Genomic DNA, 19,127 nt, shown 5'->3' on the forward strand with positions numbered 1-19,127 from the left:
TTTTCTCTTTTCCCCACTGTTGTGAACCCCACAGCTTTTCACAGGTCAAATTGTGACTGTTCTTCTTTGATGAAAATCTTAAATTAAACCTGCATATCATTCCCAAATAATTTCTAAGAAACAAGTTTGGATTTCAGATTTTAAAGTGGTGCTAATGTGGTGTGATTGTGTAGAAACTGAGATTTACACATCACATATTGATAATGTTCGAAGGAACCAGGAAGGAAAGGGGGTTTTAATTCCCATCCTAAAGCAGGATAACATAGACAAAACACATAAATGAGCCGTCTTTCTGTCCAACAGCTTCCTCTCACGACCCATCAATCACAACGGCTCCCATGTTATTAGTCTGCCTCCTTTCAAAACTCTTTTTATATTAATTATGTTGTGCTGCAAAGCAAACCTTTATTCTCCTGGAAACGCTCGCCATTAAACACAACGTGTTGGCCGAGTTAAAGTGTCTGCAGACTAACGCGTAGGAAACAAATGTCACACCAATAAATACGACTCCTCTTGTTTTCGTCCCACGGCTGCTGGGTGAGAACAAATGAGTGTGGCGTCCAATCCGCCTCCATCGGAGGGGATGTCTGCGCGACGTTAGCTCAGGCGACAACATCGCACCTCCTTCCATCGCCCTGAATGCCAGTGGGATTAAATGAAGCTTTGTGTGGCGCTTCACCGGACCGGCCACTTCCACCCGCTCCTCTCGTTGAAGCTGAGCCGGAGTTTCACACCTTTCAAGCGGCTTGACAACACAGGTGTGTGTGTGTGTGTGTGTGTAAGCAGACGGGTACTAAGGACGGGTTGTCAAAACGCCCAGTGCCCCCCGCGGGAAGCTTGCCAAGATCTGCGGTGTCAGCAGAGAGTAGAGCTGCATATTGCCAGCTCGGAGCAAAACCACAACCCGGCCACAAATCAGAACGTATAACAAAAGGCGAAAATGATAGTCTGGACTCTAAGTAGTGGATGGATTGAGCAGCCAAGATGGACGGGGATGGAGTTGCAATCCATAAGGACTGGCTCCTTCCGTCTGTCTCTCGTCTCTCACACACACACACACACACACACACAAAAGTAGGGCAGTGTGTGTGTGGACTGGAGTGAGGGTGGAATTACAGCTGAGAGGCTCAGGTGAGTCACCACACCGCAGGGCCAACCACACCCGGACTCCCCGCCTGCAGAGGACGGACCGGTTCTGATCAGTCAAACCGAACCGGCTGCCCATGCCTCGGCTTGTTGTGCTCAAACAGGCAAAACCACACAATGTCTCCTCCCAGAAACTGTGACCCGGGCACATGGCTGCTTGAGAGGAAACAGTTCTGAATGTTCACAAGCACCACCAACTTTTATCCTTTCAGTCATGAAATGATGCGGCTGCTTGTTGATCAAATTCAACCTCAACTAAAGTTTGTTGACAGACACATTCAGTAAGACATCTTACGCGGTAATGATAGTTATTAACTGTGATCTCTTGATGTAATTTCACGGCCATTCAATGTTAATAAAATGAACTGACATAGTGACCGTGACACATCGGGTGGCATTGCTGGATTCTGCTGCTGAGTCACATAAGCAAACACTCAGGTCACTGGCTCACGCAGATAATGCAGTTCAGTGTAGCGAAGAAGAAAAAGAACACTTCATATGCAGCTAGAATCATGAGTTCTGGATACGAATCAGCAGTATGACAACAGGACTAATAAGAAACGTTTGTCTCAAAAAAATGATCCAATGGTCGTTGACATTAGTGTGACTTTCAGCCGAACCGTTCTTGACCTTTTAAACTGTATTTTGTTTAAAATGAAATCCTCTTAACCCTCAGTTTTTTACCCCGAGCTTTCAGCCACATCTCATGGTGTTCCTCAGTTGATTTGTTGTAGTTGTGAGACCTCAGTGTGGGCGCCCATGAGATTTAAAAGGGGCTTGCATAAAACTACCATGAAAAAGACACACCATGGCACACGAGCATGAGTTTGTGGTTGAAAGCACCAGGAACAACAACTATTTCCTGTGTAGGGTTGAAACTAGAATATTATTTATTATGATTGTCCTTAGTATGAAACTAACCTCTTCGTATGGTAAAAATACATTTGGTCTGAAATTAGTTACTGTGTTCTTTCGATGAAAAATGTTTGTAACTTAAATGCGGGTCCACTCACATTCCACCATGTGCATGCTAGGAGCTACAACCCCAGATTAGGATAATGAAATGCAATGTGAACTGATATTAATATAATATAATGGAAAAAAGATTGCAGTGGGCAGTGTCAAATTAAGATCACCGGCTGAGGGAGGTCTGGTGCTGCTGATTACGATTGCCAGAAGGCAGCATAGGCATGGTGATGACGCAAAAGGATTTAATCTCAGTCATAAGTCGACTCAATACAAGACGTTCAAAACCCCATTCAAAAGTCATGTGAATCATGTGAGAACTTTTCTGAATCAATTGAGCGAAATGTTGTTATCCACTACTATGAACTATCAAGTTGCAGCGTGTCCCTTGGGTTCAAAGGATGAAAGAAAACTCCTTGAGGAACGACAGCGTCAGAGTCCAAGCCGAGGAGTCTCTCTTTGGAGGATGTGTTTTGGGGGCATCGCGCGTCAGAGGAAAGGTGTTGGCTGCAGCTGCAGAATAAACTGCAGAAACTGATGGCGACACGTTTATCGGCGCATTCGGCGAGCAAACGACGCATCTAATTCAATGCCGTCTACACGGGACGCACACGCTTTCCGCTCATAAATTAAACAGTCAAGGACATGACATAGATACTGTCGGATAAAAAGATGGGCCAAGTTGGTCATGTAATACAAAACCGGAAATACAGGTCAAAATGATTTCAGAATTAACAAAGCTGTGTACATTAGGCAAGAAAGACAAACATATAATAAAACCTCATAAACAAAAGAGCTGCTTCGGCTTCCTAGACTCAATGAGGAGTGGAATAACGCCCTTTCTTGTTGTGTAATTATTCAGGTATTCAGAGTGCAATACAGTACGTGTGATATAAGCAATGAAGTGAGACAAGGTGTTTTCATAGGTTTCAATACATGTGCAATACATGTAAAAAAAATGAAATAATTATATTCATTGACATCGTTCAACTTTCACTGTAGCGCTATTTATTGCATTGAACTCAAATAAAAATGATCTTCCTCTTAAAACTCTTGACTACACAAATGAACTAAAGCGCTCAATCGGGATTTTATTTTGAAAAGGCTGAACGGAAATTGTACATTGTCATCTAACGTTATATTTGCGCAAATATCGCTCAATAGTAGTCGTTTTTACATCAATTCTGACTGGACAAGCACCAACTCCGTTTGCATTGTGTAACATAAACATATTGAAAAATGAAAAATATATATTTTAGTGAGAACTAACGACACACTTCAGCATTGAGCAGGTCGCCAGAGTTACGCTAAGATGTACCGTTGAGAGAATAACGTTACACTACGTTGCTAGCTTTAGCAAACCGCTAGCGGCCGAGTCCCCGCATCCTTTTTCACGCTCACGCGTCTGACATAGTTCACCACGGCAAACACTGTCGGGCTTACCTTTCGCCTCACAGTCGGCACAGAGCTTGTTGTCGTCCTCCCTCAGCAGCTGAGACAGAATGACCTGATGCTGCTCGTTCAGTTTCTGGGCTTTTTCTCGCTCCGACCGCGTCGTCATTTCGCCAAAGTTTGGGAGTTATCCCCGCTGTTGCAGAGTCGACACAAACCACGGAGTCCTCAGCTTGTGTTAAAAAGGGTGGGACATCCCCCTCGAAGCCGCACTGTACCGCCTGTATTCAGCTAGCGCGCAACCTGCTAACACGGTAATATGGATCCAAGACAGCATCATCCCTGCTGCCTTCAAGACTGTCGGATTTTTCACCGCGGCGCGTGAGTAGGAAGAGCATTTGGAGACTGTATAGTGTGAGAAAATGTGTACAGTAACAGGATTCACACACTGGTGACATTGAGTGGACGGCCAACTAAGAGAAAGCTAAGCTTATAGCAATTATCTGCATGCAATAGGTTATTAATATGTGTTCATCAACAGCTCAGCTGTATCTACATGTTGCACAACTGCAATGTGATACAAATTACCTACTTTATTTATTCTACAATAATGCATCATATTTAACAAGATTCATTCTAATAATGTTAAGATTATAAACTTTGTACGATATATTATTAACAAAGTAAGGTTGAAGAAAGCCAGGGGAATTGAAACACTGACTTACAAAGACAAGGATTGTGTGAGTAGTACTTATTATACAGTTATTGTTTATAATTTTGATTCGTCTTATTAGTAGTATTAGTGATGGTAGCAGCAATAGTAAAATAGAGACACACACCCTGAGTTTAAATCAGTCACGTTCTAATTCAAGATTTCAGGATCAGGAATCAGGACACATTTATTGCCATAATATGTCAGACATACAAGAAATTTGACTTGGCGGTTGGTGCATAACAGACATTGGACAACCAGACAACATAGTGCAAGGAATAAAATAAAATAGAATGCTATGGGTTAGTAATCTAAAGCTATGGGTTAGGTTAAAAATGAAGGAAGAAGAGTTTAAAAGTTTTTTAAAAATTCAATTAAAAATAAAGTGCACCAGCGAACAGAAAGTGACATGTGAAAGTGTTTGTGCATGTTGTGGAGTGTGAAGAAAGTGACCGGTGGGACGTTAGAGTCAGTCAGTGGGGGACCCGGGCTCTGTCGATGAGTCCGACTGCCGACGGGAAGAAACTGTTAGTGTGGCGTGACGTCTTGATCCTGATGGACCTCAGCCTCCTGCCGGATGGAAGGGGCACAAACAGGTTCTGTCCGGGGTGAAAGGGGTCGGCTACAATCTTTCTAGCTCGCTTTAAGGTTCTGGAAGCGAACGAGTCCTGGAGAGACGGCAGATTGCAGCCGATCACCCTCTCTGCAGAGCGGATGACACGCTGCAGCCTGCCCTTGTCCTTGGCTGTGGCTGCAGCGTACCACACGGTGATGGAGGAGCAGAGGATGGACTCCATGATGGCCGTGTAGAAGGGCTCAGTATAAGCTGTTCAGCGTCTGTCTTGTAAAATCCCTTGAAGCGCTTTGTAGATTTTCCTCTTCCCTTTTTCTCAGGAACAGATATATACAAATTAAAATTTGAACAATATACAAACCCTACTTTCCAACAGGTCACTACACTCATACAGCAGACTATAGTACCAGATTCATGTTACATTGATCAATGAATTAACCAATTGTTTCAATGCAAGCTATAACTTTCAGTCTTTCTTTCCCCCCGGGATTCTACACAGGAACAATTGCAGGATCCTGATTTTAATAATCCATGGTTATTTATTATGCCTCTTCGCCGTGGTTTGTTAACTCATATTTAGGATTTCAATGTTTAGATCAGAACAATGATTGCACAATATTTGGTCATGTACTTTTTTTGGTGCTTAGTGGCATTGTTTTTTAGGACACTGATATCAACACCAGACTGTTCACGTCTGTACCGAACATGCACACACCCATTCTGGACTTTGTCCTTGCCATTACAGTTCAAAACAGCATTAGCAGAATGACACATTTTAAAGCAGATTGACTTGAAGTTCAAGCTGTACAGTCTTGTTGCTCTCATGTATTTATTTACGAGGATACATTAACAATGACTGTTTATCAGATGGGACAAATAGTTAAAGTGACATTGAACATTATTGCACCAGTAAAAAATGTAAATAGACCATATTCTCATTAAGACAAGAACATGAAAGTAACAGTAACCTTCGCTGCCCTTGGACATGGACACTACTCAAATAGAGGCTCTGGACCAAGGTGAAATAACAGGTTGGGGGGGGGTCCCTGGACCAAAGCCTCAGTTTGAAGTTTCAAACAAAGACAAAGGGACACAAAACTACCACAGAGATGGGCAATGACCAAAGACAAGACACACAATAACCAAAAAGAGACAACATACGACAAAAGAGGGCACAAAATCACTATAAAGAGACGGAATAGACCATTAGGATAGAAAAAATGACCAAAAAGATAAACTTGATAAACAACAACTGTGAAATGACTGACAGTGACCATTAAGACACAAAGTAACGACAAAGAGATAACATACAACCATAAAACAGGCATGGATGATACTGGTGCTGGTGACCTCAATGACTTCCTGCAGAAGCATTCAGACATCTTATGGTCATGTGTGTGTGACTGTACATTGCAGATGTTACTGCAGTCTTACTGCAGTCTTTTCAAGCTGCTATGCAATTGTAAAAGAGGGGGGACTGTCATTGCCTCTATGAGTCACCAAATGCATGGAAATGTGCAGTTACTGCTCCTCCTTTTCATTTAGCTGCCCACAGTCAGCAGTCTGAATAACAACATGACATCAATGATAACGAGCACAAAGACAAGAAGACTTTCTGTTCGGGTTGCGTGAAAAACGTACTGTATCACTTTTAATGTTGACAGACAGCAGGACCAACAGCAAACAGACAGCTGTAAACAGTGTTACACATCGACATGGCACATCAAGGGAGTAGCTACTCCTAAAAAGTGAAATGAAACTCAACAGGAATTGAAGTACATTGCTGACAGCAGATACACTGGCAAGAGTGGTCATTAAAAAAATCACATCATAATTAAAAAAAGGTACACTTAAGGAAAGTATTGAAAGGAGAATACACAAAGAATTACAATAAATGAATTTCAAATATATACGTATATATCAAGTACATGTACCACACTATGTGTGATAGCATGTGATAGTAGCAGATTCAGTCATCAACATCTATTCAAAGAGCGTTGTGTTAACACAGCAGTTGTTAGCTTAAAAAAGTCATCTGTTCAATCTAAAATGACAGGAAATACTAGTTTACTTCCTCTTAATTCTGGACAGTGTCAACATACAACCCATGATACATAACTCAAGCAGCACCTGGTTCACATACATGATGTTCATTCACCTATTAAAATATGTTATAATATCACAGGATCAGCCACATCACCAGTTGTTTCCTCAAGAATGTTGGATCAAATAAATAGAACATTTTACCACAGATTTAATCACATGATGGGTTTTAGACAGACATAAAAATCCAACAGAGCTGTTTTGGCGTCATCCTCAGTTTGCTATTTTCATATTCACACCTGTCACCACCAGAGGACAGCACAGGCTGATCCTCAGGTCTAGTTCTGCATTGTAAAGGGACAATTTTTAGGTTTCAACCATCAGATATTTGGCAGTTTCCTTCATGCCAAACTGTATCTCATACAGCACTGACGTCAGCTATGAGATGATGCAGATCCTGTCCTACATATTTCATCCCCATATCGGGGAAAATACACATTTAAAAAAACAAAGTATGGCAATGTCCAATGTTCCCTTTAGAGAAATCTACAGTAGCAACCACAGTTCATTGTGTATCTATCAGACCAAATTACAAAATAGTCAGTTGTCAGAAAAACAATTCAGGCTTTTGTAATGACGCAAGCCTTAGAAACCCCAGTTAGACAACAATCAAAGAATGGATTTGAAAATAATATTGTACAGTATGATCTGAACTCGTGATGCATTTGGGGTCCAGTTTCTGCCTGTAAACATTTGATGAAGCTTTGATGTTTTGAATATGTTGTAAATTGCTGGGATTAATCCTGAACTACCTACAGCCATGAATTCACTACCTGTTTGAATAAGGCGAGACTGGAGTTTTCATGTTGAACAGTACTTGCAAACCAGCGTTGGATCAACTTGAATTGTGTCTTGTGGCTACGTCATCTACAGGATCCTGTGAGGTGGCTTTTAAGTAGCTTGTTCGCTATCTCAAAAAATCAATCTTCTCATATTATCTGTTAGTTTGATACAATGGCTAGCTACCCACAACTTAATCTAAACACCTGAAATATCAGCTGAGCAAACATTAGCTAAGAAACAGTTGGCTTATGTTAAAGTTTGATTTAGCTGGCAAACAAAGCCCAAAACTAACTACTAACTACTTTTAGACTCCCTGGTAACGTGTCTATCGAACCAATTAGCAAAGGTGCTACAAGCTACTTTTATAAATAAATTGGAACATTAAGTTAACAAATTGGTAAGAAAGATACCAACACACACACAGATGTGCACAGCTTACTCGCCCCCAATTCCCAAACTAAAAACTACTGATTTATTTAGAAACTTTTGATATCTGGTTAGCTAAGGCGACTGGGTGGTTAAGTGTGTAGCCATTTTGAATAGCCGATACAGACTCTATAACCACATTTCCAAAGCAAACATGAACTGCTTCTATTACAAAATGAGTGCAGCATGTGTGGAAAATACTGATATCAGCTGGAAAACGAACGGGAAGATAAGTTACCTGTCTTTTTTTTATCTTTTCACTTGGCTTGTGAAGTCATTTTCATTACTAAGTGAGTGAACCATGACCCCAACATTTTGTTTACCTAGGGGTGAATAAGATTAGTCAGGGATTTAACACAAATTATGCAAGAGGCCAAATATTTAGCCTGTCATTTAGGGGGGTTAATGTTTGACATTTACGGCTGACGGTCAGCCAAGAGAAGAATTGGTACATCTTTTAAAAAAAAACACTCATTATAGAAAACAACCATTTTTAAACCTCTTCTCACTCTGATTTGACATTAAATGTTTGCTCTTTCCATCCAGCAAAGAACATAAAGCCAGTGAGCTGAATAAATAAAAGGCAAATACTTTCCATTGAGTTGAAGTGATCGAACAGCCATCCGGGTTTTGTCTGTACGTTTTGAGCATTTGGCGAGTTGTTAGTGTTCTACGGTTAATGTTGATCGTTGTATTTGCTGTCTGAAGATAAAAAAGAAATGCACTTGAGAATGCTCTAAGATACAAACTTATGGCCGTGAGCATCCTGCACAGCACAGTAGACAAACACAACTACGACATTTATGGGAATGTTTTAAATTTGGTACTTTTTTTTTTCAGCACTAATTAGTGCAAAATGCCTCAATCAAAAAATTGTTTTACTTAACAGCTAATTTGACAAAATGTTTTTTAAATGATTAATTCACAAATTTATGATATCCTATTCTGCGGGAATATTCTTGGATGGAAACCCAGGAATTGAGACCAAGAGACCGAAATTTAAAAATCACACTATCCAAACAAGGTCCACTGCAGACTGTTGCTGCAGTGTGGCACCTCCCTCACAAGTGAAACCCTCTGTGACCTTATAGTCTGAACGGATACTGAGTCAGAGGCAAGTGGCGAAAGCTCAAAAAGGTCATGGGTCAGATGAAATAGAAGGTCTCTCGGAGTCTCACAGGACAGACTCGATGGCTTCCGGTACGGCCGCGGAGGCTTTGATTTGTTGCGTGACAAGCGGCGAGGTCTCCTCCTCCGCCTGGACGTTGGCCACCGCCTCCACGCGGACCTCCAACAGCTCCTTGTCCTGCTGCCGCTCCTGCAGCTTCTTCACCTCCTGCTGGTTGATGTGGTGTAGGATTCCGGCACCCAGAGCGTCGCCCTCCACATTCACCACCGTGGTGGTGCGATCCCTGCACACACAGTTGATGCAGGACGCCAGCTGAGATTTTGTCTACTGTTGGCAAACATTAGTGTGAGCAGCCACTATGGCGGCTCATATTACCGGGTTCTAAGCTGCTTCTATTTGGGTTTGAACTCTTGTTTGGGGTCACAGGTGAAGCAGCTCAATTAAACGTATTATTAACACTTGTTATTTTTGGTACACATTACAAGACATTAAAACCATGGCGTGCCATTTTTACCACCTAAGACCTGTTCTGTGAAACTGTCTTTGTGGACAGTGTTTAAAATCGAAACTTGTTCACGTCCATCCTGCTGCTGTGTGTGTTGGTTTGCTCTACTAACACATGGCAAATATTGCATGGAGGAAGAAAAAAACTCACACAATCCAGTCAACAGCCAGCATGAGGGACAGGTCCTTGGTCGGAAGGCCAATGGCCTCCAGGATGATGGCGATGGTAATGATGCCGCCGGCTGGAATGCCCGCTGCACCGACGCTCGACGCTGTGGCCGTCACCCTGTGAATAATGATGGAATAACCCCATGAATTAGAGAGGACTAGAAAGATGACCTCTTGCTGGGATATGCCCCGACGTTCTTGTGTGTGTTGTCTCCTCACAGGATGGTGAAGATCTGCCCGGCGTTCAGCTCGAAATTGTTGAGCTGAGCGATGAAGACGGCAGCGATGCACTGGAATATAGCCGCCCCGTCCATGTTGACGGTGGCCCCGATGGGGAGGATGAAGCGGCTGATGCGCTTGTCCACGCCGTTGTTCTCCTCCACACATTTTATCATAGAGGGGAGAGTTGCTGAGCTGGTGAGCAATTCGAGAGAGGAAGAGCATGATGTTTATCAGCCAATTAGGTGAAACCGAAACCATTAATGCTTGCAATTAAAGATTCACTTTAGATTCACTCTACTTGGCCATTCAAAGATGTTTGGGACACTCCTTTGTGGAGGACTCCTAACAAAGCTGTGGCCATTCATAGAGTGTGTTATCCTGGGCTGTCTTGATATTCAACTGGTCGGAGCGCATTAAACATAGACCATAATGTTCCTGGTTCAATTCCCAGCTGGCCAGACCACTTACTGTGATTCCCTTTCTCTCTTTCTTATAACAATCACATAAGACTTATAAGGACCCCAAAGAGAAAAAAGAAGATCTGATGCCGCGAAAGAATAAACTTCATCAAATCCTTTACTGTAGTGCAGAGTTTAAAGATTGGGCTTTATAAGAAACATTGTTCAATGTACCACACAATCTCAATTAGAACCAACATATACAAATTTGACAGTGTGCATGGCAATCTACATCTACAGTTCATCTATCTTGTGTAGAAATTTGAATACATTCATGGAGAGCTGGCTGGAGGAAAAAGCAGGGTCTCTAAGTTAGAGAATACATTTCACTTGTTTCATTACTGTGGGTTTTACCGTAAATGTGCATTGCTGCCACTCCTGAGGTCAGCTTAGAAGCACCCCTCTGATAACTAGGGTCCAATTACAATCATAATTGAAATATATATGTTGGTGCGATGTGACAGCGTACCTGGAGCAGGTGGCAAAAGCTGTGGTGAAGGGCGTGATGAGGCCCGACAGGAAGGTGAACGGGTTCTTGCGCGTGAAGCCAAAATAGATGAGGGGCAGGACGATGCCCCCGTGAATGACGTGGCCCAGGATTGAAGCGAAGATGTATTTTCCCAGACTGGTGACCAGAAGAACCACGTCTTCCATCTCCACAATCTTACTACCCACCAGGAACATGATGCCAAAAGGGATATACCTGAGAGGAGGAAGAGTTCACAAAGGGTCGGAACGTGGGATGAGAAGGAACGGTTTAGTGCAAGAAATACCATCAGAAACAGTCCAAATATATCACTATTGGTACCACAGAACTATCCCAACTCTACTGACCACATGATCCAGGACACCAGCACCATGGTGGCCTCGTTGAAGGCGTTGAAGAACCGAATAAGTTCCTCGCCCTCCGCTCCCAGCTTCCTCAGCGCCACACCGAACACCATGGCAAACAACACCAGGCCCAGGATGTTCATGCCATCCGTTTCAGTGCCAACGGGCACCTAAAAAAAAGCACGCAGCAAAGTCAGAACTTGATTCATAAACATGGAAAAAAAGACACAATGTGAGTTTAACTGCGGAAGTTTTAAAATTTAGACATGGGTATTATAAATCCAGACCAGGAACCATTAATATCTATGTGACATTTTGTGCATCCGGGGATAACTAAAGTCCTTTGCATGAACCGGATGGGGAATGCATGTCTGCACAGGGTTGGCTTGACATCCTTCCGTTAGTTGTTAAAAAAAAAATGTTTTTGTCTGGACCACGGCGGTGGAGCGGCACGTACCGTCCGCTCGGACTGGGAACTCAATTGTGACCATTCAGTATGGAGGCGGAAGCCTGTAGAACACTAGTGTTGATGTATCCCACAGTGGCTCACTAAGCACCTCTGGCTACACAGGGTGCATGCGTAGGTGAGCAGGTCTCGGGGCAGTTGAAGGATTCAGTGAACTGGATGATGGATAACAAATAAGGACGGGGACAAATCCTGAGCTCAACCCCCTTCCATTGTTCTAAGCTCTCCCACAGCTCCACCAGCTTCATCCCCTGGCAATGGAAGCGGAGGCAGAGGGAGGGGGGGGGGGGGTCTGTCCAGCTCGACCCACAACAGACAAATACTGTGGGCCGATGCCAAGATCAGATCCAACAACGGTTCCCTCATACTGGCTCAGTTGTGGAAAGCCAGAGCCACTGGGGAGATGTAAAGGGATTTAGAGGATTGTTTGGCTGTATGTTTAAAATTTAGCAAATTAAATCAAACTCATCAGACCCAGCTGTTTGTTCTAAGTGTTCTAGTGTCACATGGAACACTCATCTATGATCCAACATCCAATGGACCTGAGAAGCCCTGTGTGGCCACCTGGAAACCTGCAACCGGCCCTCTTGACAGCCCTTCAGACGGACCCATCACAGTACACTCATAACCTTCGTCACAGAACCAATGGACCTCTGGTTGGTCATGCTGACGTGGCAGCTGGTCGACACTTTTGACTAAACGAACGCTCACCAAACTACAAAAACAGAAACAATTTTTTCAGGCTTCATGCACTTGTTTATCGGCCGCTCCACTTAAATGCAAAAATAAACCAGACTTTTACTTTTACTTTAACAGAACAGTATGTATGCCTGTTTAACCAGATGCCAAAGTCAGTAGATTCACAAGTGTGGTTTCAATAATTCTAAATAAGACATGCAGGACAGTAAAGACAGACTGTTTTCAGTAGGCCGTTGCATAACTGTAAAGTTATGTGCACATGCTGTACTAGAAGTGGAGCCAAGTACAACTGAATGCAAACGGTCATTTCATTTTCAATATCCTGAACCAAAAAACACTGAAAACACACTACCAGTCCGGACAATATAGCAATAGCGTCATTGTCAGTCACAAGTCATTTTTAGAATGTTTACTGACGTAATAAATCAACGAAGAAGTATTGCCATTTGATTTTAAAGACTTCAATACAATCAACCTCCATTTAAAAGAATGCAGGTTTGAGGCATTGGAGGCACTTTTGGGATGTTGGCTCTGTGAGAGGCACGGCGTGTTCTGTGTGTTATTGTACACGTGGGATTCTTCCAGTTCATACCTTTTGATAAAGGGTTGTCCCATTGGCGTCGTTCCCTGCCGCAACCATCTTGTACTCGGTGGCATACTGCAACATAAGGGGGGGAGGAAAGCTTCTGGTTCACTTTTGTTGTGTGCATATTTGAAGACTTTGTCCAAGAAAAAAAAAACAACAAGATGTTCATCACTTTCATTAAAAAAATGTATTCCAACAAAATGTCAATCCACTATTTCGATTTCAGTTAATTTATCACAGCAGCACTTCTGTCAAGAGAAAACCTCAATACCATTTGCATAGTTGTACCAGAGGGATTTTTAAAATGTTGCTCAGCTTGGTTTCATGGGCTGACAATGGTGGAGAAAAGGACGTCCCCTTAACAGCACACGTCTGTACATTGGTTTCATACAGAATGCATGCATGTGCATGGAGTTGATGTGCAAGTTTAAAGGCCTTTCATTAAAGTTAGCAGTCTTTAAGTAGAGACCTCCAGGACTGCAGCAAAGCCCCCCACCCGCTCTGCATTTCTTTACAAAGTCCTCTTGAATAAAAGGTTTCTGACATCTTGACGAATTGGACTTTAAATTGGGTTTTAGATACTTCAAATATATTAAAGCACCTGATTATAGTCATAAAACTAACCAAGACAGCCTTCCCCCATGGGCTAATCATTTGCTTAAATGTCTTTATAAACATCTAGCTGCTTGTCATGTTGTGTTAACCTCCCCTCTCCTCTGCTTTTCGTGGTTTAAGTCACAGTTGGACTCATTCCACGGGGGCTCTGCCACAGTATAGGCTCGCTGTGAGGGGTGAATATTGAACTCAGTGACCTGGCTGCACTTTGAAACTCCACTTCCTCCCTCTGTAAGAAGTCACTGGCTTGTTTGTGAGTTTGTAATCTGCTGGCCTGGTTTTAGGCGAGTTTGAGCCAGTCGGTTCTGCGTGTGTGTGTGTGTGTGTGTGTGTGCGACTACATGTCCGCGTGCACACTCTGTTCTTCTTCATGTGTGTTTTTCCATTGCATATCAATGCATCCCCAAATATTGAACTTTCCCTGTTCTCCTTTTAGCCTTAACAGCCGCGACCATAATTCTAGGAAGTGGAGCGGACCGCGTTTGAGGAGCAGCGGGCCGAGCCCTGTTGCTAGGCTGGCCAAAATGGAATGGTTTCGCCATGGTAACGGCTGGCGAGGAGCAGGGTAAAGAAGTGCTTTGGCGGGCAGTGGAGAGCGGCGAACCTCTTAAAGAGGCCTTCGGAGACTCTCGGCGCCGATTCACCGCCCCGTTTTACCGTGAATAAACGACCGAGCAGAATCCGCATTATGAAATAAATTCTGATGAACTGTCCACGCCAGACAGAGAGTGAAAAGAATGAACCCGGTGATCAAAAAGGGGCAATTGTCTGGAGGTGGCCGGGGGAGGGGGGTGGACAGTGTGGTGTGGAAGTGGTGTGTTGGCACTCACAGAACGGAAAGCAGCAGCCACCAAGTTTGCTGGGAATAAATTCCTGAGGAAGAAAGACAAAAAAAAAACGAGTTAGCTCCACAGAAAATGCAGGGGTTGATATTTGTAATCGACAAAATACTCACGAAATACAACATTTATGCCTAAACCCAGGAACCTAGATTGGGCCTTCTGAATGAGAAGGAAAAGCCAAGGCTCCCGAAATTCCCTGCTGTTTGTTCTCAAAATCAAATCAACACGCTCTTCACTAGGAGTAGATATTCATGGAGGCTGAAAATGAGCGTTTAGTTTTGCCAAGCCGTTTCTCCTGTGGCCAATGACCTTCTCACACAAACAGAATGAGGATTTGGTTGTGGATAACGTTTTCTTGTGATTTAAAACGATTCCGCGAGATGAGGGTGGTGGATGTGTCAAAAGAACACAGGTTTTTGTCTATACACCAATGTTTGCATCCAATCTAAATAAAATACTTATTGGTTAAACCTAAACAAGTAGTTTTAATGCCAAGTACTCTTGTTCATTCTTACTCACTTTTTGGGTTTGGGTTTTAATGTAAAACACGCGTTTCAAACTGTGATTGTAATCGGTGAGGAACATAAGTCAGTACAGTAGTATGGGAATTTAATTTATTGAAGGCAGGCTTATTTTTCCTGCTCGTTCAGAAGTTTAAAGACTTCTTTACATTCCGGAGATTATAAACCATCCAATATTATTATATTAAAAATACATATTTTTGACCTAGAAGCAATCATTATTTATAAATCCATTACGACAGCTTGACAGTCTTTCCATTAAGGCACTGTGCCGAGTTTATTTTCACTGGTGTAAAATAAGCATACAGGGATTACTGGAGGCCTCCATGTATCAGTGTGTTTTGTGTAACTGTATCCACTGTGGCCACACTGTACTGTGCAAAGGAATATACAGACTTTGCTCTCATCTCTTCCCATGGCCACGCCACAGCAATTCGGTCCACAACCCCCGTGACCCCGTGACCCCTGTCAACTCTGCATTTAGTCCAGGTCCAAATGCAGCTCCAGCTGTTCCATATGTCAGCCTCGGTTGTGAGTGTAACGTCACTCACTTACTCATTCGTTTGATTCATAATGTAATTAAAAATTGTATTTTTTTTAGTCGGATTCTTGAAAACAAAGTGTCCTGCTGTCACATGAGCCGGGCCGGGATCCGGATTAACTCTGGAAACCAGAGCAGAGAGCACAGCGGGCTTTTCCCACCGGGAGCCCCGCTTCTCCTCTGCAGGCTGACATTTCAAAGCTGTTACGAAACTTCTTGATTTCCTAATTAATTGAAGGCAAACATTGTTCATGATCCTTTTCATAAAAGGCAGCAGAAGCAGGTTATCCAGCCAAAGTGATCAGGAGTGATTTTGACTTTCTATAATAGCAGGACATGCATTTTCCATTAAAGATTCATTCTACAGTAAGTTATTATCATATATAAAAAACACTTTCCTAGAATTAGAATTTGACCCTTTTATAGTTATTTATTTTCTTCTTATAATCAACTTCTTTATTGTTGGCAAGAGAGAAAAATAGGATTGATTACATTTATTTTAATACTATAATTGTGACTTTGCCACAGTTCGATACATACACTGGTTTGTAGCACACCTTACAAAAGTTTATTTGTTCATTTCCATTTGTTACAAATGTCCGGCAACATGAACATTGCAGCGCAGAACTATTCGGTGAGGTTTAGAGCGTGCTCTGGATTAAAATAATGTTTGTTATGCAACATAAGATTTTTCTATGTAATTAGTATTAGTAAAGAAAATGAGAAACGCAACAAGGTTTTTTTTACTTAACAATGTTACGTGAGTTGAACAGCAGTCTCTTCAGTGTTGCTGGTGCTTTTGTTTGAGATGAGTTTGTTTTACATCATGAAGAAATTCAATGGCGGTTGGAAGGGTTTTTTAAAGAATGGAGTTTAACTTGGAATAATGTGGGTCTTTTCTCTCCGGTTCATTTGAAAGCTCAGTGGAAACTTGGTCCAAGGAATGGCAGTGTGTTGACAGAGGAATCGTAAAACCCTCAAAGGGAAAAGGAGCGACTGATTAAGACAATATACTGACTTGAGCAATCGTGTCGCGTTTCAACGGCTCGACACTTGCATGCTGCGACTAACCTGAGTGGATGAAAATGACCCTTAAACGCTTCAGAATGAAGCGTTCTGAATCCTGCTCTGATCCTTCCTGGAATGTCTGCAGTAAAGCAAGTGGTCACCAGTACAAGTGTGAACTCTATGATGGGAAGCAAAATCCGCCCTTCCACCTGCTATTGTTATCAGGGAGGAATGCTGACAGCGGCAGCTTGTGCTTCACGATGTTATCCATCCTCAAAGTACCCTGCGCTCTTTCCCACCCCTCAGCGTTCCCTCACACCGCGGGAACTTCTTATTGGGGCTGAACAAGCCAGTAGCTGGAAGTTTCAACCAGCAACCTGCTTGTTTACCTCCTAAAAGTAGAATTCTGCCATTTGAACATATGATAACAGGTAAGAAATAGAAACATCTCTACATTATGGTGCCTGCTCAATCAAACCTTGCATGACAGAGGTGGAAATAAGGCTACGTTATGGTTGACCTTTGGTCAATAAATGCCCCTAAAATCTACGTAAATTAATCACACATCTCAATAGTAAATAAAATCGATAATTGGGTACTTTTAAGTGGACACGGTGAAAAAAGAAATCACAGTTCTTCTGATGTGATCTGAGATTGGCCTACATATGTGCACGTTTCATTACGAAAACGAAATCCCATAGTAGGCATCTTCGTCCACACCGCCCCGTACCGACCGCGAGCAGCGTGATCCTCCCCGAATCACAATTACAACCCGAGGCGCTCCCACTGAGTTCCACAAGCCTTAACTTTATTACAACATTTGTCTCTTTTTGCAGCGATCGACTGAGACTTTCACGGATCCCAGATCGGGCCCCCCTGACCTCTTCTGACAGAACAAACATCACCATTCACTTCTTTTCTCGCTTTTATTTCTTTTTAGCCAACCGCAGGGTGCGCTGACCTGCTCTGTGATGTCACCCTCATCTGCATGCTACACACGTCCCAATGAAGTTTAGGAGCACGTGTGCGCGCCTGTCTCGCAGGACTCCATGCGTGGAGCCGGTTTACGCGTCATGCGGACACGCTGTGTGCCACAATCCCTCCGAAGAAGACAAAAGACCACTGTGTGCTTCTCACCCATCAATGGAAGTCATGGTGTGTTATATACCTGGCCAGGTCCAAAAACGAGTCGGCGGTCTCCTTGTTGCTGCTGACGGTCTCCAGCTCCAGGCTCAGGGACCCCGCGCCCACGCCGGGCTTGATGATGAAGGCCAGCGCGACCCCGATGCTTGAGGCGATCAGCGTGGTCACTAGAAAGTAGGCGACCGCGATGCCCCCCAGCTTCCCCAGGGAGCGGGTGTCCAGGCTGGCGGCGCCGGACACGAGGCTGCAGACCACCAGGGGCAGGATGATCATCTTCAGCATCCGCAGGAGCATCTCGCCGGGGAAGGCGAAATGGGCCATCTGCGCCTTGGTCAGGTCCATGCCGCGGACCAGCATGCCGAGCCCAACGCCCACCAGCACGCCGGACACCGTCATGATCACCAGCAGGTTCTTCCTTAGGAACTCCTTCAGATGCCCCACGCAGCTGCGCCGCGCGCCGGGCTCCACGGTCCGCCCGCTGGACGCCGAGTCGGGCACGGCGTGCCCGTTGATCTCGCTCTTTTTCTCCATCTTATTTGAGTGAATTTCGCTTCAGATTAGCGCGTCTGGAGTCCAGAGTTCCGAGGCACAGCGTGGGTCGGATGTACACGCGCGCGCGCACACATACACAAACACACACACACACACTATAAGCGCACGCACTCTGCTGTGGGGAGAAGACAGGCGCGGTGTGGGAGGCTGGGTGCCGAGTGAGAAGTGGGGAGCCAATGGAGATGGAGCTACGACGACGGACGGCCGGCGGAACATGCGCACAAAAGCCGGCGCTTTAATAGAGCACATGATGCAAGAGTAGGGGAGATTGCCGGGGTCTCTGGCAATGTGGCTCTCAACTGAACAAATGGGATCGTTACAGCAGCAGAGCTAGACTTTTTAGTCCACTCTCAATTTTCACTGTCTTTTACATTAAATAAAGAATGTATATGTGTATTAAGAAAAATAATATGCTCCCATATTTGAGTTTGTAAGGATATTGGCATCCATGTTTATTCCTGGAATATCCAACATAAAGGAATAGTAAATGGACTGTACTTGTATAGTCCACTCAAAGCGCTTTAACACTATCACATCATTCACCCATTCACACCCATTCATACACTGATGACAGGACCTACCATGCACAGTGGCACCTGCCCATCAGTTACTAACATTCACACGCTGTAGAGCAGGGCTATTCAATTGGCGGCCCGCGGGCCACATGCGGCCCGAAAGCAACCTCAGAGTGGCCCAGCCCGTAGTTCCGCAATAGACAGTATAAAAGAGAAAATAAGGTC

General features: G+C 43.7%; 2 protein-coding genes across 4 annotated transcripts in view; both read right to left on the bottom strand.

Annotated features, from left to right (window-relative positions):
* The window catches only part of smap1 (small ArfGAP 1), a 55,894-nt gene extending 52,023 nt beyond the window's left edge, over nucleotides 1-3,871 (bottom strand). For all 3 annotated transcript variants that reach the window (XM_062566751.1, XM_037464884.2, XM_062566750.1), the window contains exon 1: nucleotides 3,556-3,871. In XM_062566751.1, the coding sequence (XP_062422735.1) occupies nucleotides 3,556-3,673 (118 nt within the window). In that variant the 5' untranslated portion in view covers nucleotides 3,674-3,871. The remainder of the gene's footprint in view (nucleotides 1-3,555) is intronic.
* A 1,735-nt stretch (nucleotides 3,872-5,606) lies between these two features.
* Nucleotides 5,607-18,702, bottom strand: slc1a4 (solute carrier family 1 member 4). The gene is made up of 8 exons (XM_037465436.2): nucleotides 17,861-18,702; nucleotides 14,611-14,653; nucleotides 13,172-13,237; nucleotides 11,418-11,584; nucleotides 11,053-11,286; nucleotides 10,123-10,317; nucleotides 9,887-10,021; nucleotides 5,607-9,514 (listed from the first exon to the last, which is right to left on the bottom strand). Exons 1-8 carry the CDS (start codon nucleotides 18,364-18,366, stop codon nucleotides 9,277-9,279), a joined length of 1,584 nt encoding a protein of 527 aa, XP_037321333.2. The 5' UTR covers nucleotides 18,367-18,702; the 3' UTR covers nucleotides 5,607-9,276.
* Nucleotides 18,703-19,127: the final 425 nt, after the last annotated feature.

Source organism: Pungitius pungitius, chromosome 13 (genome assembly GCF_949316345.1).
Source record: "Pungitius pungitius chromosome 13, fPunPun2.1, whole genome shotgun sequence".
NCBI classification, from domain to species: Eukaryota; Metazoa; Chordata; class Actinopteri; order Perciformes; family Gasterosteidae; genus Pungitius; species Pungitius pungitius.